Below are 20049 nucleotides of genomic sequence, written 5' to 3'. Positions count from 1 at the left end.
TTTCTTCTTCTTAATTTTTACGACGCTGCCACTGATGCCGTTTTATAGTAAGCAAATAGTACTAGTCTACTTAATCCCATCCCCCTCATCTCTCTCTTGCTCTTGTCTTGTCTTGTGTTCATAATTTTATATTTTCTTATGACCAAAAAATAATAATTTTATATTTTCTTTGTGTTTTTTTTTTTCTTTCTCTTGTCGTAATTAGAAATGTTCTCACCCTAGTCTTGACCATAATCGGGTAGGTAAAACAAAGAGAACCCACGTATTTTATGGAGTTGTAAAAATCTCGAAAATCAACTGTGTATATCTGTTTTGATTTGCTCCCTTAATTATGGATAGAGTTTGGTAAGCAAGATGATGAGCTATAATTAGCAAGTTCATGTATATATAACTGGTGTACAATTTTTATTCGTATTATATGTTCGTAAAAATATATCAACCTACTTTTTTTAACGTTAGATATATCTTTTTTTTTTTTTTTCAAACACATATGTTTGCTTTTATGTTGATATGTTTCTTTAAACCTAGAATCATTGTGGGTGATGAGTTTTAATGTAAAGATTGGTGGGAATATTTGGTGATTCGGTGGTATTTATAGGTGGATTTGGAGCAGTATACTTCTTCTATTATTGAAATGATGCATTAAATGGCCATAAACGACTTGTTTTCCGGTCAATAGTTTTTTTTTTCCGGTCAATAATTGGACCATTGAATTTCTTCTTATCAGAATCGTAGAACAACCCATTAATATTGTTACCAAATCTATTGACAACTGGTATTTTGAAACATTCTACTATTTATGATGAAATTCATACATTAACAATACCAAATCATTTTACAACAATTATATTTTATACGTATTAATCCTCCCTCTAAGCATATTATTTCCACACCCACCTTTTTTATATATTCTTTCGCTTTCGTTTAATACTAAGAGTAGTTACAATCTCATTTTTGATTCTTGTGTTGGGGGTGTTGCCATTTTTTCTTAGGTTCTCATATGTTACACTACTGATCGATGTGAATTTATCATGTTGTCCTTAAATGAAATTTTTTTTTTTTAGAATAAGTAACTTTATTCAAATGAAAACGATTACAAAATATGGGGATGACCGGTGGTGGACAAAGGACTTTTTCCCTACTACTACCAATCTACCATGAGTTACGGGTCTATCATCAACGACGACATCCATGAGCCAAGAGGGTGCAACCCCTAACCAACTAAGACGCCCATTTAATTGGGCTACAGACTACTTCAAAGTGCATTTTGAAATGTACGACAAGTGTAATCGGCAAAATCAGGCTGGACAAAACAAAAAGATCTTCTATCATAAATAACTTGATGAGCAAAATGACAAGTTAACACCTACCATTTTTGACTTAAAGGGACCGAACAACTTGAGTAAATTACAACTCAACTATATGCAGAAGGATCTTGTTTTAAGCTGCTTTTGATCATCTTCATTAAATCCAAACTCTTGAGGATTTAGATGAAGTTTGCTAGAATCGTTATGATGCACGGTTCAATCATTAACGACTAAAGTTGTCAACATTCACTTTATACTCTATAATCACAATCTTCTTGGTAATGAATGTTTTGCAACGTCTTCTGAATTTGATTTGTGGTTGTCTCAAAATTTAGCCTTATTAGGTTACCTTAGAACGTTGGTTATTTTAAGTCGTGTGACTTCAACTAGAAGTTATGCTTAATCTTATTGATGTGGATTTTGTCTTACTATAGTTTTACTCATTCAAGATTGTCAATAATCATGTAACCAAAAAAAAAAATATTGTTAATAATCACACTAGATAAAATCTTGTTTTTTTTTTTTTTTTTTTTTTATGAATAAAACCTTGTTTAGCATCATGATTTGTATTGTCAAAAAGTACATTGCAAACTTTTCAAGAGTATGACTACACTAGAAGACTACACAAAGATAATTCAATTGAAAGGTATTAAATATTAGAAATATTTAAAGATGTGGGACATCAATTAAAGAAAAGCCTAAACATAACAACTTATTATGCTATCATCATAACTTGGTGCACCAATGGCAAGGATCCAGAAATTATGTCATTTTAAAAGGTTGGTGATGGAGAAAACTTTGAAGCCTTCAGAGTAATGATTATAACTAGTCCCTTAATAGAAGCAACAGTTTCACAAGTTGCTAAAAAGCGTCAAGAAAAATCAAAACAGAAATGCAGACTTCGTTTTCAGTCGACACTAAAAGTATTAAAGAAGCAATGAGAAACTTAGGAAAATTAGAAAACAATTGCATGCATATTGTTTTATATTAATGTCATTATATGTCGTACCGATAAGAGCTTGAACTAGCATTAGATTAAACTCATTAAAGTAGTGAATGACTTGATTGATGCAAACTCCATTGATTAAATAAGGGTTCTTGGATTATTGGACAGAATCGTGAATAGAGATGGAGACATAGGATTTGGTAGTATCCAGCTGTAATCTGGTGTTAAAAATATGTAGTATATGTGTAGGTACAAGGTTTGTATTTGGTATGTTGGCATTCCCATACAAAATATTGAAGAAGCCTATAAACTGGTCTCGGAGAATCTCTAACAGTAATTGCATCTCATGAGTCAGCATATGCACCGAGTCCGTCCTAGCTCTTAGAAAGTTTGCTTTAGGAAAGTATCTTCTGGTTCTTAATCTTTATCGTGCAAAGATATTTTCTATCCGTTGAAATCGCACAATTGAAGTCCTAATTGATTAAAGATTTGTATGTTTAGTTTTAATTGGATATCTTTTATTAAAAGACATTTTCCTATTATGAGTCCAATTAGGGTAAAGTCTTGATTGTTGAAGATTTATTTTCTCCTCAATATATTCAGAAAAGCAGCGTTCATTTTTATACGCCTTTGACGCAAGAATTATTGTGCATCTTGCTTGCTTAGATAGAGTCTTACTGTTCATGAAACACTTGTTCCGTGTCTAAGTGTCTCATTGTTCATTCACTCATATGTATTGATTCTCTCAAGATTAGTAAAGAAGTTGTGGATACAAGAAGAGTGATAATTGAAGATCGTTCAAGTGAAGAAGGCGGTCAAGGTTCAAGATAAACACCTCATTAGTTAGTCTAATGATTGTAGCTGAGTATAGTGCTAATTGTGTTTGTAAAGAAATGTACCCTTCATCATTAGTGAATTGATTTGATTTTGGGTTCTCAAGAGTAAGAGCCATGCAGTGTTTTTAATCTCAAATTTGAGGTTTTCACTGAGTAACCAAGGTTGTGTGTTATGTGTGATTTTTGGTTTCTGCCCAGTAAGGATTGCAACGTATCTATCAAATCCCCGATACCCATAAACACGTTTCGTTCTAGTATTTTCAATATGTCGATTAGAATTGTTGTAGAATCATTATCATAGTATATGAATTTTTGTTCATAATAATTGAGAATGTTGCAACATACTATGGCTTAATGAACCCTCATTGGAGCCTTTAAATCTTATGGGGCAACCTCCCCCATTACCAATGCCAAAGCCAAATTCTCCATTGGGGGTAAAGGTAAAGCCTAAAGACGCAGTCATGGCGTTAGTGTAATTTTTTTTATGAAAAATTGTATAATATGACTTAATTACTCAAATGAGAAACTACTTTACTCTAACAATGATCTTATTTATCTTAATGAGATTTTTTTTTAATACTTTACTCTAATGAGAACCTTATTTACATTAATAAGTAATTTATTCTAGTTAAGTCTTCAAAGTAATAAATTTGACATGAAATATGACATTTGTTAACGTACCATAATTTTACCTATTTTTTATATTTTGTTTTCAAGGCTTTTGAGCTATAAAGGACGAAGGTGTTGAAGTGAGTTTAAAGGTCAAAGGCCCCAAATCATTTAATTTGGCTATGAAAGACTGATCACGAGAGTAGGAAAGAGTCCCATGTATGGTGGGTTCCAAAATTAACGACTCTATTACATAATGAGATAAAGATTAGTATAATCAGTGTGGTCCTAATGTTGTACAAACTAGAGTTACAACAAGATTGCTAGGGTGTCTTGTACGATGCAACTTATACCTTCACATCAAGAACAAAACATTCAGAACTTTTATCCCCATCGTCACGTCGGGTATTGTAGTTTTATTGAATGTGTTTGCATTAGACAAATTTTGGAATACACATTTTGATTTTTTTTCTTTTCGAAACTCTTTGTATTTTGCTTTGACTTAAAACAGCGACACCTCCTCAACCAATTCCACCTCCACCTTTTGTTGCTCCACTATCACACCTCTTCTGTCACCATCCAAAGAGATAAGTTGATGACAAACCACCTAACCGTAAAATTTTTAGTGGTTGTTAACTTGTTATCAAGTAGCAGTAGCTTTTGCTCTAAATTGATGTTTGGAACTACAAATAGACATATTATGTGACCCTCTTTCTCTTCCTCTTCCTCTATCCCCATCTCTCCAAATCATAAATCTTAGTAGTCACATTACACATTGTTAAAACTCGTACTTTGCTGATTATGCTTGCTTCACTTGTTACGGAATCTTTATTACTTTTTTCTTGTTTAAAACGAAACAAAATCCTAACATAATCATTTACGAAAAAAAAATTAAAGAGTTTGTCCACCTCAAATTCACACTTTACTTTTCAAGCGCACACGTGAAGTTCATGTACCTGGTTAATCGTTGACTATTCACTTCACCACACACGCGCGCATTACCGCCATTCATACGGTGCGTTTTAACGAAAGGACCAGCACGTCCGGAACGACGTCGTTGCACTTGCACCCACCCATTTCACAAACCCGAACCCAGTAGCGACTAAAGAGTAACAACGACAACATGTTGGCCGCTCTACGCTCCCGATCGTCGTCCTCACTGCTTCTTCAACAATGGAGGCTAGGGTTTCCATCTCTGCACCAAGCCTTCTCCTCCTCCTCCGCCGCCGCCAAGGAAGGCCTGCTTGATCTCCAGGAGGTCGAGACGGTTCTCAGCGACGTCAAGGCCGACGACGTCAAGGTCATACCGGCGAACAAGCACTGCGAGTGGGCCGATTTCATGGTCCTCGCCACCGGAAGGTCCACCTGGCACGTCAAGAACATCGCCCAAGCCCTAATTTACAAGGCAGGTAATTCGGCCTTCCGACTTACTAATTTTACCTATTTCCGATTGAATAGAGTAGAAAAATTTTGAGTCGTGTAATTTCCTATATGAATGCTGCTTGGTGTTTAACGAGGCTCAGCATCGTGATGAACTTGATCACTATCTGATTGTGATTCCATTTGTTTATACGACGAGCAGTCTAAGCAAAAGCAGAAAGGAGCTCAGCGCTTGGTGCTTCCCACTGTTGAAGGGCAAGAGGGAGGAAAGTGGATTGTCATTGACTCTGGTTTGTGCTCTGCTCTTTGGTCTATCATCATCCTTGTTGGTGCTCTAAGAGCAATGTTGGTTTTAAATTATGCACAACTTTGTTTGGTACAATTGCATAGACCCACATCAGAGTAGTTGGAGAACTAAGAAGTTCATATATTCACATGGCAGCAATCTTTTCTGGCCATCGATGTTGTGACTTTGAGATGGCATTAATAGGATACAGTAGTGCATTCTAACTAGATATCAGAATAACGAATTCTATTTCTGTATTTTCTATTGTAAATTTCTGAAACTACTTTGAAATCTTTCATATAATACAGTGTTCACAATGTGTGTGCAGTGATTGAGTCCCCCGCGCTGATGTGGGACGATGTATTTTCTTTTTGTGGTTTTTTTGGTTTTGTAACAGTCATCTTCACTTTTTCAGGGAAAGTGATAGTTCATGCCCTTGATGAGAATGCTAGAGCTTACTACAATTTGGAGACTCTTTGGACAACAAAGCCATCTGAGAAAGAACCAATTCAGGTATGGTTGAAGTTTTCAAATTTGTTTTTTGCAATATGTGCATCATATACTCATACTTTATACCATCCCAATCCATTTCATTACTGGAAACCATTTCATGAAGTAGTTTGCATTGGATATAGTGTTCCCTCAAAAAAGTTATGTTATGAAGTAGCTACGCATGTTACTGTCATCAATTTGTTATTTGATGGTAAGTCCTCAGAAAGCATGCACATATTCAGTTCCACATGCCAATGGCATGCAGTAATAAGCACACTCGATCTTCCTAATATCTTAGTATTTAAACAGTCCTGTTTTGTCTCAGGGCATATAAACACAAACAAGCACAGCAACTTGAATTTATGAGAGAGCAAGTTTGGATTGGCAAAATAGTTTGATATCTGTGTAATAGGTCTGAGACTGATTTTCATGTTCCTTTGGGTTATGAAGTTTTCAGAAGTCCTGGGTATTCTAATTACTTGTCCTTAACTATCAGATGGCATAAACAGATTTATAGCTTACAAATTTAAAAGAGAAATAGTTCTATTGGGTTCCCCTGGCATTGGAAAGCTGGAGGTGAAGTTCTGATATTGCTGGTCAAACTTACTTGTGTTCTTCATCAGGTTTTGCAATCTGGGGAGTTTAGAGGGGATAGACTTGCTAGTGTATTAAAGTGATTTGATCCAATTTGTTTATTTAACCTCATTTTGTAAAGGCTGATTGGTTTTGAATTTTAAAGACATTTAGACGAGACATTATATGCATGGTCCATTTTTTCACTTGGGAGCCCTTCCCCTCCACTCTCCCCCTTATATTTGTTTTCTGTGATTTTAATGTAGACACAAAGTTGTTGTAAAGCTCTTAACTTTCTTCTTGTTCATTTGTATTAGGATTTGGAAAAGGCTTTTGTGAAGGTTCGTCCTAAGAACAACTCCAAGAGGAAACCAGCACAGAAATGTGTTTAATCAGGGAAATGGGTTACTTTCGACCTTTGTTATGTGATGTTGAAGCCTCATGCTTGTTCTGAATGTATACTGAGGATTGTCGTCTAGTTGAGATTTTATTTCAAGTTGTCATTTACGGCATAGCCAGTCATCTTGAGGTTGTATTAATGACAATTTTTGATACCTATGATCTCTTTATTTGCTGAAAATTGAGAGGGTAGTTGTACTAATGACAATTAACATGGAATTATGATGTCATTCCGATTCCTTTTTTGGTTAGTAAAAGCAGGAATATTTTTACCCCATAATCATTCTCTCTCATTCCAAGTAAGTAAATGTGTCATAAATTCAATAAGGCACTCGGCAACTTGTCATTAACTTGCAGAATAAGTAATGGGATTAAACTTGATTTCCATATTGACTATTCATTGTGTATCTAAACGATGACTCCTAAACGATTAACGTAGGAGATCTAAAATAACTTAGTTGTCAACTTCTGCCTAAATAATATATATATATATATATATACAAATTAGGAAGCTAAATCCTAGTTGAACTATACATAAACATGTCCCTGCACTCACACTATCATCAGATACTCAGAAACTCATCCCATTGAGAGATACAGTCGTGAGAAGTGCAAAAGATCAGTGTTTGAGATCAGTTGCCTCTTCAGGTTTGTTGATCTTCCTTAAAGATATATTGAAGATTTTAACACGTACCAGAGTACTAAGCTTTGCTAGTTCCTTTACAAGAATCCAAAGCACTGTTTCAGTGGTTTCAAAGACCCACGTGGTGTAAAGCATCGAGCTTTGGTACTTCTTCATCACTGAGCCACGTGCCTCTTTCAACAGGTTTGCTTCTTTAAAACCCAGCTTGCCACAATCTGTTTTTGTTCTGAATCTACTTCTCTGATCCCAAAGATTTTGTTTTTACTGCTATGTTCTAATGGTTGGGTTTTCTTCCAATCTTTATGTGTTTATCTGAACCAGTTTTGCCTACTTACCAAAAGTGCGTGTTATATATGCAGGTGTCATTGCTTGAGTTCAGTTCTAAACATCTAGATTGGTTCAGAACTAATCTGACTGGGAAAAGCTTTGGAATTTAGACTCAACTTTCATGGAGATCTCTCTGGAAATTGTCAATGTTGTGTTTTTCATAGTGTTATTGACGTGGGTTTTCCTAGATACACTGAGAAGAAGAAGAAGAAGAGATGGTACTGAAAATGAGACATATTCGACAGACAGAGCAAGCAGAGGATGTAAAGGGTTTGCTTTGATAACCCTTATTGCAAATGCCTTAATCTCAGTCTTCTATGTTATTTTTGGAATTTATGACTATTGCGGTGGTGGAAACGTAAGTTTGAAATAAATCTTTTCTGGGATGACTTGGGTTTTGGCAACAATAGTGACAATCTACTCCAAGAACAGAGGTTTTATTGAGCACAAAAGGTGGCCTTGGGTCCTTATTTTTTGGTGGACCTTTTCCTTCATTTTTTGCTCACTTTCTGTGTGCCTTCACTTGATCAGCCACTACTTCAAATCCACAAAGTTTCCAGATTTTGTTCTAAAGGCAAACATAGTTGAATTCGCTTCCATTCCCCTGTCGACGTTGCTTTGTTGCAATGTTTTGAGTTATGTCCAGAAAGACAGTGATCTCAATGAACCATTACTCGAGGAGGAGTATGAAATTCAAACTGATAATTACACTACTGCTGGAGTCTGGAGCAAAATAACATTCCAGTGGATGAATCCAATTTTTAAAATGGGACTTCACATCCAAAAACTGGAAGTGTCTCATATACCATCTATTCCTCCTTCAGCAAGAGCCGAGAGTGCTTCTTCTTTGCTCCAAGAATCACTCGAACACCACTCTTCATTATTAAAAGCCATACTGAGGGCTGTATGGAAATCACTAGCCATAAATGCAGTTTTTGCAGGTAACACAACTCATTTAGCTTTCATTCGATCTTTGGTATAACGTATAAGTACTCCTTGTAGTTTTCCTTTTTCATTTAATTAGTACTCTTAAGTTTAATGTTTAATTATCTCTAAACGGTAGTATTATCTTGAATGAATGTATATGATGACTTTTTGAGAGTTCGAATAACATTGCACTTTATTTTTGGCATGAAATCCCCCTTTACAATCATGTTTAATGGCTTAGTAATTGAAAGAGCTTGTCTTCTAGCTAGTAGTTTTATGCTGGTTAATTATGTAGATTGCATTTGGACTATATATATGATTAGTATAACTACAAAAGTTAATTAATGTTTCACTTTATTTTTTAGGTGTCAATGTTGTTGCATCCTATACTGGTCCCTTCATAATCAGAAACTTTATGAAGTACATAGTTGGAAAGGATGACAGCTCAAACATGTATGGAGAGAAGCTTGCCTTCGTATTCTTTTTTGCAATGACTTTGGACTCAATTACTCAAAGACAAATGTCTTTTGGTGCTCGGCAAATTGGTCTACAAGTCAGAGCAGCTTTGACCACCTTAATCTACAAGAAGTGCATCTCGATTAAGTACTCTGGTCCAAGCAATGGTGAAATCATAAACTTAATCAACATGGACGTAGAAGTGGTTGGATAATTCTTCTCTTCTATTCATGGAGCTTGGGTGCTTCCCCTTCAAGTGTTGCTGGCATTGGTTATGTTGTACAGAAATCTCGGTGCTGCCCCTTCTCTGGCTGCCTTTCTGGCCACAGTAGCAGTAGTGGTATGCAACACACCATTGGCTCGAAGGCAACAAATTCTCCAATCAAAAATCATGGAAGCAAAGGATTCAAGAATCAAGAGAACCTCAGAGACTCTAAAGAGCATGAGAGTCATAAAATTCAATTCATGGGATCCTAGTTTCTTAGAGAAGCTACTTCAACTCAGAGAAACTGAGAAAAGTTGGTTAAGGAGATTTTTGTACACTAAGGCGGCAGTGGTATTTCTCTTCTGGACTTCACCAACCATAGTTTCAGTGGTTACTTTTGGTGTTTGTATCATGATGAAAACACCATTAGAACCATATACAGTCCTGTCAGCTTTAGCCACTTTCAGAATCCTTACCGAGCCAATTTACAACCTTCCAGAGTTTATCTCAACGATTATCCAAACAAAGGTTTCGGTTAAGCGAATTCAAGAATTCATCAGATTAATTAGATAAACAAGTGGAGCTGATTCCTTGTGATTATTCTTGCACTACATCATCTACTTCAGAAATTAGGGTTGAAATGGAGTCTGGAGAGTTTTCTTGGAAGGCAAGCAATGAACATGTAGAGAGACCTACAATCACAGTTAGAGAAAAAATAACTATGAGAAAGGGATGCAAGGTGGGAGTTTGCGGTTCTGTTGGCTCGGGCAAGTCTAGCCTACTATGCAGTATACTAGGTGAGATTCCAAAAATTTCTGGGCAAGCAACCAAGTGTTATGGAACAAAATCTTACGTCCCACAAAGTCCATGGATCCAAACTGGAACCATAAGGGACAACATCTTGTTTGGTAAGGAGGTGAACGAGGGTTTCTATAAGAACATTGTGGAATGTTGTGCCATGGACCAGGATTTCAAGATGTGGCCTAACGGAGATTTGACAGTCGTGGGGGAAAGAGGATTAAATCTAAGTGGAGGCCAAAAACAAAGGATTCAACTCGCAAGAGCTGTCTACAATGATGCTGATATATATGTCTTGGACGACCCTTTCAGTGCTGTAGATGCACATACTGGAACACATTTGTTCACGGTAAGCAAAATAATAGTTTACTCAGGAATATGATTTAACTGCATTATATGCATAAATGTGCTAAAAGCACAGAATGCATCCCTACGTACTTACTTGTTTGCTTTGCTTGACCCCTACATAATTATAAATGAACTAGTTTATCAGAGTTTGGAATTAACGTGTTTGCAGAAATGTATCTTGCAAGAATTGTCTGAAAAAACCGTAATCTATGCTACTCACCAACTAGAGTTTTTGGAAGCAGCAGACTATGTTTTGGTAAGTTGATTATTGGACTTCTTAACTAGTTTAATTTATTGTAAGTCTAGCTCTCAATCTCTTAGCTCTCGTACATTACCAATTAATTTTGATGATATTCAGGTAGTTAAAGATGGTCAAATTGCTCAAGCCGGCACTTATGAGAAGTTGATTAAAGATCCTAATGGCGAACTTGTCAGACAAATGACTGCACATAGAAAATCTCTACACCAAGTTCACAGCAGTCGACCTGATTCTTTAAGCAACACCACAACTACTGGCCTCGTGGATAATGGAATTACTGAAAGAGTATTGGATATTGAAGAAACGGAAAAAGCTTCAACCAATGACCAGATTACTGTCAAAGATATCCGAGGGGAAGAAGAAGAAACACACAATGGTCGGGTAAAATGGAGTGTATATTCTACATTTGTGACTTGTGCTTTTGGAGGTCTACTGCTTCCAGTGATCCTTCTCTGTCACGTCCTCTTCCAAGTGCTCCAGATGGCAAGCAACTACTGGATTGCTTGGGCAGCAGGGAAGGAAAACACTGTCACCAGAGGAAACATGTTGTGGATTTTCGCTCTTTTATCTGGTGGAAGCTCTGTCTTCATCTTGGGAAGGGCGGTCTTCCTTTCAGTTATTACTATTGAAACTTCCCAGAATCTCTTTGTTGGGATGATTACTTCAGTTTTCCGAGCGCCTATGGCATTTTTCGACTCTACACCTTCTAGTCGAATCCTCACTAGGGTTAGTATACATATTATCTCTGCGGCTTGCAAGTTCTTTATTAATGAGGTTCTAGCATGAAATTATTTTCTTAGCATGTATTGCTTATTTTCTTAGCATGTATTGCTTATTGCTCACGTTACAAGAAATTGTTTCAGTCTTCCACAGATCAAAGCACAGTCGACACAGATATTACATTCAGGTTAGCGGGGCTGGTATTTGCACTCATTCAACTACTATGCACTATCATCCTTATGTGTCTCGTGGCCTGGTAAGTCGTCATACTTTTCCTGGTCGTCATTGCAATTTCCTTTTGGTGCATGGTAATAAGCCAAAAAACTTCACTTATTTTATGTTTTATTTTTCATTTCTTAGCATGATCTTGATAATATATGAAACTTGGTACATGCATGTTATAGTTAATTTTTGTTTCCAATTTCTCCAGAAGTACTATATTACCACTGCTAGAGAACTGGCCAGAATGGTTGCAACTCAAAAGGCTCCAATACTGCATCATTTTTCAGAATCAATTGTGGGAGCTACAACGATTCGTTGTTTCAATCAACAAAATCGCTTCTTGACAAAAGCAATGAATGAAATTGATGACTTTTCTCGAGTAGCCTTTCATAACAATGCAACAATGGAATGGCTATCCGTGAGAATAAATTTTCTCTTCAATGTTGCCTTCCTTGTAGTGCTTATTGTCTTGGTAAACCTGCCCAAGTCTGTCATTGACCCTTGTAAGCCACTCGGATCCCTATTGTGAATTTCTTTTAATTGGAAGTCTCTCTAGCTAGAGCACTTAAAATTCAGATTCTGACAAACTATTTGTACGTAATGGTTTCCTTGATATCAGATTTAGCAGGAGTGGCTGCATCATATGGTCTAAACCTTAGTGTCCTGCAGGCTTGGGTGATTTGGAATCTGTGCAATGTTGAAAACAAAATGATATCTGTTGAGAGAATTCTTCAATTCACTGGATTACAAAGTGAGGCACCACTTGTGATCGAAGCTTCTAGGCCAAACTCTGAATGGCCATCTGAAGGACAAATTGAATTTCAAAACGTGCAAGTTCAATATCAGCCTGAGGGTCCAATGGTACTGAAAGGGATCACTTGCACATTCTCTAAAAGGATGAAAATTGGAGTGGTGAGAAGAACAGGAAGTGGAAAGTCCACTATGATCCAAGCCTTGTTTAGAGTTGTTGAGCTCTCAGGAGGGAAAATTCTCATTGCTGAACAAGACATTTCTAAAATAGGCCTGCAGGATTTAAGGTCAAGTTTAGGCATTATCCCACAGGACCCAACTTTATTTCAAGGAAGCTTGAGGAATAATCTGGATCCTCTGCAGCAACATTCTGATCCAGAAATACTGGAGGTTAACATCATAATCCTATATTTACTACTAAAAAATATGATATGCTGGTCAATTAATTTTTCTCATATGACTTTGATATGTATATGTTTACACAATTTAGGTTGTGAAGAAATGTCGACTTGGGAACTTAGTGAGGCAAGACCAAATGCTCCTGGATGCACCTGGTATCTACCTAATCATAGCAATTCCATTGTCATTGTATATAGTGTAGTTGATTTAGAACTAAAATCTGGATTGCGAATTCCAATGCAGTTTCTGAAGATGGAGAAAACTGGAGCGTCGGACAGAGGCAGCTTGTCTGTCTAGCCAGAGTGCTTCTAAACAATAGAATTCCTCGTGCTAGATGAGGCTACTGCATCTGCAGATAATGCAATTCAAGAGACAATAAGGAAAGAGACAAGCGAATGCACAGTTATCACCGTGGCTCACCGGATTCCTACTGTTATATATGGACAGTGACATGGTTCTAGTTCTTGATGGAGGTAAGAATTTATCGCTTAAAATAAACAAAACTTTTGCTTCAAGAAAAGAATTTTCTACTTTTGATTGGTCTAAACTTTTTGACATATAGTATACATACTGCAGTAGGAATATATGTCATCTAGAACTTGATACGGCTATCATCAGTTGTCGTTCACATTTCGGTTCATACAGGCAGGATTGTGGAGTATGAATCTCCTGCTCGGCTGATTAAGGAAAACTCGTCTGCATTTTCGAAGTTAGTTGCGGAATTCTTGAGGAGATCTTCCATAAGAAAGAAAACTGCTCATCTTGAGGATTCAAAGAGCTTGACATTGTTGCGTGAGCTGTTTCAATTAGGATTAATGGTTGATTGATTGATTGACTTGTAACTGTAGATTGATTGATTTGTAATTAGGGATGTTGATCATTTACAGAATTTGAGCCTAAAAATTGTCTACTTACTCCACTAAGAAGTTTTTAATCCCATTTACCTAATTTAAATGTTTATGACAGTTTTGCTCTCATTTTAATTAACAAACTACACTCCTCTCAGACTCTCTCCCTCGACTCCTCTCAGACTCTCTCTCTCTCTCTCTCTCTCTCTCTCTCTCTCTCTCTCTCTCTCTCTCTCTCTCTCTCTCTCTCTCTCTCTCTCTCTCTCTCTCTCTCTCCAGCCGGACGGCCAGATGCCGAGCGACAAGACCGTCGGCCGCTGCGATGACGCCTTCAACACCTTCTTCTCCGAGACCGGCACTGGCAAGCACGTCCCACACGCCATCTTCGTCCACCTCGAGCCCACCGTCATCGACGAGGTCTGCACCGGAACCTACCACCAGCTCTTCCACCCCGAGTAGCTCATCTCCAGCAAGGAGGACGCCGCTAACAACTTCGCCCGTGGTCACTACACCATCGGCAAAGAGATCGTCGATCTCTGCCTGGATCGGATCTGGAACCTCGCTGATAACTGCACCGGGCTCCAGGGATTCCTTGTCTTCAATGCCGTCGTTGGCGGTACCGGGTCGGGTCTCGGGTCGCTTTTGCTGGAGAGGCTTTCTGTGGACTATGGGAAAAAGTCCAAGCTCGGATTCATTGTGTATCCTTCTCCTCAGGTTTCTACGTCTGTTGTGGAGCCCTATAACAGTGTGCTCTCCACTCATTCTCTGCTTGAGCACACTGATGTGTCTGTGTTGCTCGATAATGAGTTATCATAGGTTTTAACATGAATTCAATTACTGATGATTAATTGAAGATGTATTTATAGTCAAATTTTTTTGTGCTTAATTAATACTCTTGTGTTTTTGAACTAGATGACTGGTTATAATTTGCGTAATTAATACTTGCATGCTTTGAATATCCTTATTAGGTAATAATCCAACAAAATGTTTATTAGGGGGCAATAAAATTGGACGTCGGATCCTGTCACCGTTCCCTTAGCCGAATTTTGGTCACCGGTTGCCGGATTCCGGTCACCAGTCACCGGAGTCCGCTGCCGGCCACCGGTCACCAGTCACCGGAGTCCGCTGCCGGCCACCGGTCACGGGAGTCCGGCGAGGTCTCCGATGAATCCTCTCTCTAAGTGACAAATAAGGAGAGGGCAAAATTGTCCCAAAAATAAATAAAAAGTAATAAAAAAAAACTTAATTGGGTATTAGGGTAAAATATATATAAAATATTGGGTAAGTGGGCAATGTCATAAAATGTTTGGGTAAATAGAGTTAGTATGACTCAAATTTGGGTAAATGGACATTTTCCCTTGTAATTGTAGGTGACTAATTGTAATCGTAGGAGTAATTACTAATTAGTGTAGGTGCTAAATGTTTACTTTTTGTGTATTTTTTTTTTTTGATAATTACTTTTTGTGTACATGATGTAATCATGTTTAAACCTTATTGTGAGAGCATAGAAATATAAAATTATTCCCCTGTACTTTTTTTTATAGACATTTCATAATGTTGATCTGTGGTCAATTAGCTTTCGTTCCACAAGCTAGGTTTTGCTCCTGAATTTTCCTAATGTGAAGTTGTTGTTCCACCAACTATGTCATTTATGGTCTAGAGCAACTTACTGCCATGTTTTTGCAGATCATTGCCTCCTATCGGTTTGTACTAGTAATGGTACCCACGCCTTGTCACTGGATTTGTTGTTGCTTACAATTGTTGTCGCTAATATTTTATAATAATAATAAGAGACAAAGTTTCCTACCTCTAAACTTATTTCGAGTTTACAAAGGATACTGATGTTGCAGGTTTGCCCTTTTCTGTTTTATCAAATTTTGTATGTAAAACAGGCACAATCATAGGCTAAAAAACATAAATTGAAAATGTTATAACTTTACATATTACAAAAGTTGTTTAAACCAGACGTAATAATACCTTAGATGTAACAGAAACCTCTGATGAACTATCATAGAGGTATGATGGTATATACTCATTTCATTTCGTATACATATTCGGGCTGCCCAATGAGTTTGAGTTCAGGTCAGATGGTTATGGCCGAGTCTGAGTTCAGGTCAGATGCTTATAGGGTTTATCTGTAGTGCAACTGACTATTCAAATGTATGTTCATACTTCCTAGTGTAGCTTCAAACATGTGTTCACAGTCAAAGTCATGAACCACCACTACTACACAAAAACTTTTAATGACGTTTTTCAACCGTCATGCAGAACGTCGTCTCTATTGGTGCCGTCTTATGTGGCATGAATTGATGATAATCAGAAAACGTCATAGAAAGTATTTCCATGACATTTAGAAAACGTCATAGAAAATTTTTTCATGACGTTGGATAAACGCCATGAAAAGTATTTCTATGACGTTTCATAAATGCCATCAAAACTATTTCCATGACGTTTATGAATAGCCATAAAAACTATTTCCATGACGGTTTTCAATTGTCATCTATAGTGTCAAAGATGACGTTTATAGAGTGCCATAAAAATAGCTTTAATGGCGGTTAGGAGTCGCCATGGAATAATTTCCATGACGTTTTTTAGTTGCCATTGATATGTTTTCATGACGTTTTGTGAATGTCATTCTATGTTTTCATGACATTTAGTGAATGTTATGCTCATATGTTCAATGACATTGACAAAGTGTCATAAAATAAATAAAATTTTGAAAAAAAAAATTATTCAGTTTATTTCATATTTAATTAAAAACAAATATTATATAAGATACTTATTGAATTCAAAATACAAGATACTTATAGGTATATATATATATATATATATATATATATATATATATATATATATATATATATATATATATATATATATATAGCTAGCTAGCTGCTTATACCTTATCCAAAAAAGAGCTAGTTGCCTATACTATGTCAATTGTCACAAAGAATGTACTTAATCGGCCAAGCAACAGTACTTCCAAGTGACATTCATGACATTTACCAAACGTCATGAAAAATATTTTCATGACGTTTTACAAACACCATAGTCTATTGTCATTCATGGCATTTACCAATGGGCATGTACATAACTTGATGATTTTTTTTTTCCTTCATGCTATGCGCATATGCATGTATCACATTAGAGTGTTTTTCTTTATCTATTTCTATCGTGGGGTTTAATCTGTTACTACGTACTTCTAATGTTTGGCAAACAATGAAACTTTTATTGGTTTTGTAGATTGAAGCAATAGAAATGGTATGATACTGAGATCATGAATTTACCGAATTGCCTAAAGGGTGAATCATGAAATTCTATTTTTGATTTTTCAGGAAATATCATAAGAGCTTCCATTGAAGACATTGAGTCTATCTCTCTCTCTCTCCAGTCTCCCCCCTCCCTCCCTCCCTCCCTCTCTGTGTAGTTTTTTCCGTGAAATCATTATTATCTTTGTTTTCATTTGGTTTTTAGATTTCAATTTTTATATATAGAGGACAATGGGTGCGTGTTACCTTTTGATGATCAGGTTTGTAGTATGAATACATTTGGTTTCATTTGTTACTGAAATATGGCTAACTGTATCAACAGATATCGTCCTTTCCCCCTTTTGTGATTTACAGATAGCTTTATTAGTTATGATGCAGGAGATGAATTGGAAGTATCTATGAACCTTAACTATGAAATAAAATGCTAAACCTTTTAAATGGATGTTTGAAGTAACCATTCTAAGTGCATATATCGGAGAGGAGATGGATTTGGCCTTAAGGTACATCGATGATTTCTCTTCTTATCTATCGTAAATGGTGATGTTTATTGAAACATTTTACCTTTTGTACTACTCTCATTCACTTACTCTTCATCTTTCTCCTTTCCATTCCTATTTCCTATTCCTTGGGCAATCGATAAACACTTGGCACCCCGTCTACCGTTAGTCATGCGAAGCGGATTAGACATCCTGTGAGACTTCAAGGGTTGTATCTTGGAGTTGTAGATGACCGTTATGACCTGCACATAGGGAGACGTCTATGGCTTTAGGACAGCGAATGTCGTGCCTCTCTTGTACTCACAGGCTTGACTCTTCATATCTCTTCTTCTTTATCTTATTTGTGTCTATATGATGTGCTCAATTGATTTAATTGATTTTGTTGCTTGATTAAATTGATTACATATGAATATTTGATACCATATTTCCAACAATCTAAAGCCATAGAATTCTCTACTGTGTTACGGAAGTTGTGTGATTTTATGAGTTCAGGTTACTGTTTTGTTTGCCAGTATGGTGTTCTTTCGAAGACTTGCTTCATCACAGTTTTGCCTGTGTAATAGTGGGTAACTTCATCGTGCCTCTCTTCAGCCAACAAGCAGGTACGTATTGGTGAACCATTTCTTGACTTGCTCGAGAGAACGGACATGGCCGAAGATACCTACTATTTGTATGAAAAGGTTCTATCTCTTCGATCGCTTTAATTATACAAAGTATTGGAAATTTTAAGATTTCAGAATCTAAGCACAATATCGTGGTGCATTAAGTTTTTGATTATATATGCATGGTTATTAATCGATGTAGGCCTTGCTTGCTCACTGCATGAATTTGTTTGATGTTTACATGCAAAAATCAATGTTGTCATATATATTGTATGTGAACCGTACGCTTCTTTACATGCATGAATCTGTTTTGTGGCTTCATACATGCATCCTTCGATCATTACAAAAGGTTTTGTTCAATAAAAAAAATAAAAAAATAAAAAAATAAAATAAAAAATCTTAGTGTCAAGCCTTTGTTATTAAATTGTTGTGGTCAGCCTCGAAAAAAAGGTCGAGTAGAAGGTTATAAAGAGTTGTTATTGTTTGTAATCTTTATCGATCAGGACATTAAACTTGGCTGTTTTTTTTTTTTTAGAGAACATTAATCTTGGCTTGAATGAAAATTCCTTGTTGTTCTGTTGCATCTTTCATAGGTGAATAAGGTATATGATCTTTGCAGCAGTTATGTATGGTAACTGTTAGATTAACTACTTTAAAGAAAAGAGAATGTTGGGAGGTGTCTTTACTTTGTCTACATAATTGAAAGGAAGTTTCAATATTGAAGACACTATCGTTGCCTTTAAATTCAAAATAAATGCTCTTTCCCATGTTCTTTACCAAACAGATCATGATACTCACAGCACGCATAATACACACAACCTGGGTTTAACTGCCTTTATGAATAGGCATGATTCGTATGATGGTATTGATGAATCCTAGAGGATGCAATGTTGCTTCTTTGCGCAGATTTGATATTTTTCAACTTGAGCATATATTATTATTACTGTATGTGCATTTACTACTGTGTATGGTATATGATCTAATAACCTTATATGATCAAAGAAAGTGAAAGAGTATTCAGTGAGACAAAATCAGAGGCAGCAACCGCCGAAATGAATTTGCCATCAACGATGTCCTATAGTTCCAGATATGGGGTGGTTATAATCACACCATCAATGAGAGTCGGCGATCGATGAAGGACTTTAACAACTAGAACATGCTTGTTCACCAATGTTCCAAGGAAGAATGAACGGGAATTTGGCAAAACAGTTACAGGTTTGAACTTAACACACACTATAATTTCCTCATAATTAAAGAGCATTCCAATACGTTTGTTAACATGACAAAGGTGTGAGTGGAAGGAAATTATATTTATGATTTAAAAATGCATTCCCAATGAATCTTTGATTGCCAGATCTAATTGCTACTTTGTTGAGATTCAAGTTCAAAGAATAAAGATACAAGTGTTGTTGAGACTGGCCAAGACAAGAAGATGCTCAAGAGTTTTCTTAGCTTCATAATGGATCGGATGCACAATGAGTTACTTAAGCCTGAAGGACAATCCTCATGCTTAAAAGGGGGAAAATCATCTCTTGTATCATTTGCAAAAGAAGATGAATCGGAGATGGTTGGCCCAAAGAATACATCGATCTGCAGTAAGTCAGTAACTAGAGCATAGAGTTTTGTCCCTTCAGAATTGAGTGATATCTTTGGAGGACAATAAAGAAGTGTGGTGAAGGCAAGAGGAAATAAAGTCTCTCTTGATAAATATCAAGATGAAGCAAGAGAGTTCCATGTTTGATTTTCATTTTTATTGTTAGAGATGAAAGTATTGAGCTTTAGAGCAACTCCAACAGATTCCCCATATTTTGATTTTTCTCTACTTTAGGGAAAAATAAGCCTCTTTTGCTCCAACAGATTCCCTATAACTATCCCTATTTTAGGAAAAGTGAGGAAATAGAAAATCAAATTCCCTATATTTACAGCAAACTCTAAAATTTTAAGGAAGAAT

The 20049-nt window shown here is 36.5% G+C and overlaps 1 protein-coding gene and 2 pseudogenes across 2 annotated transcripts; all 3 read left to right on the top strand.

The window, feature by feature from the left end:
* The first annotated feature begins 4759 nt into the window (after positions 1 to 4759).
* LOC133709878 (protein Iojap-related, mitochondrial) lies at positions 4760 to 7085 on the top strand. 2 transcript variants are annotated; one of them, XM_062135817.1, is made up of 4 exons: positions 4760 to 5103; positions 5281 to 5368; positions 5780 to 5877; positions 6182 to 6711. In XM_062135817.1, exons 1-4 carry the CDS (start codon positions 4822 to 4824, stop codon positions 6188 to 6190), a joined length of 477 nt encoding a protein of 158 aa, XP_061991801.1. In that variant the 5' UTR covers positions 4760 to 4821; the 3' UTR covers positions 6191 to 6711. The 2 variants fall into 2 exon arrangements, with proteins under 2 accessions (XP_061991801.1, XP_061991800.1); XM_062135816.1 differs by lacking the exon at positions 6182 to 6711 and adding an exon at positions 6747 to 7085 and having other exon boundaries at positions 4763 to 5103.
* Positions 7086 to 7838: 753 nt separating this feature from the next.
* LOC133711182 (putative ABC transporter C family member 15) lies at positions 7839 to 13709 on the top strand (annotated as a pseudogene).
* Positions 13710 to 14009: 300 nt separating this feature from the next.
* Positions 14010 to 14587, top strand: LOC133707834 (tubulin alpha chain-like; annotated as a pseudogene).
* Positions 14588 to 20049: the final 5462 nt, after the last annotated feature.

Source organism: Rosa rugosa, chromosome 5, assembly GCF_958449725.1.
Source record: "Rosa rugosa chromosome 5, drRosRugo1.1, whole genome shotgun sequence".
Taxonomy (NCBI): Eukaryota; Viridiplantae; Streptophyta; class Magnoliopsida; order Rosales; family Rosaceae; genus Rosa; species Rosa rugosa.
This window is presented reverse-complemented; position numbering and strand designations above follow the sequence as displayed.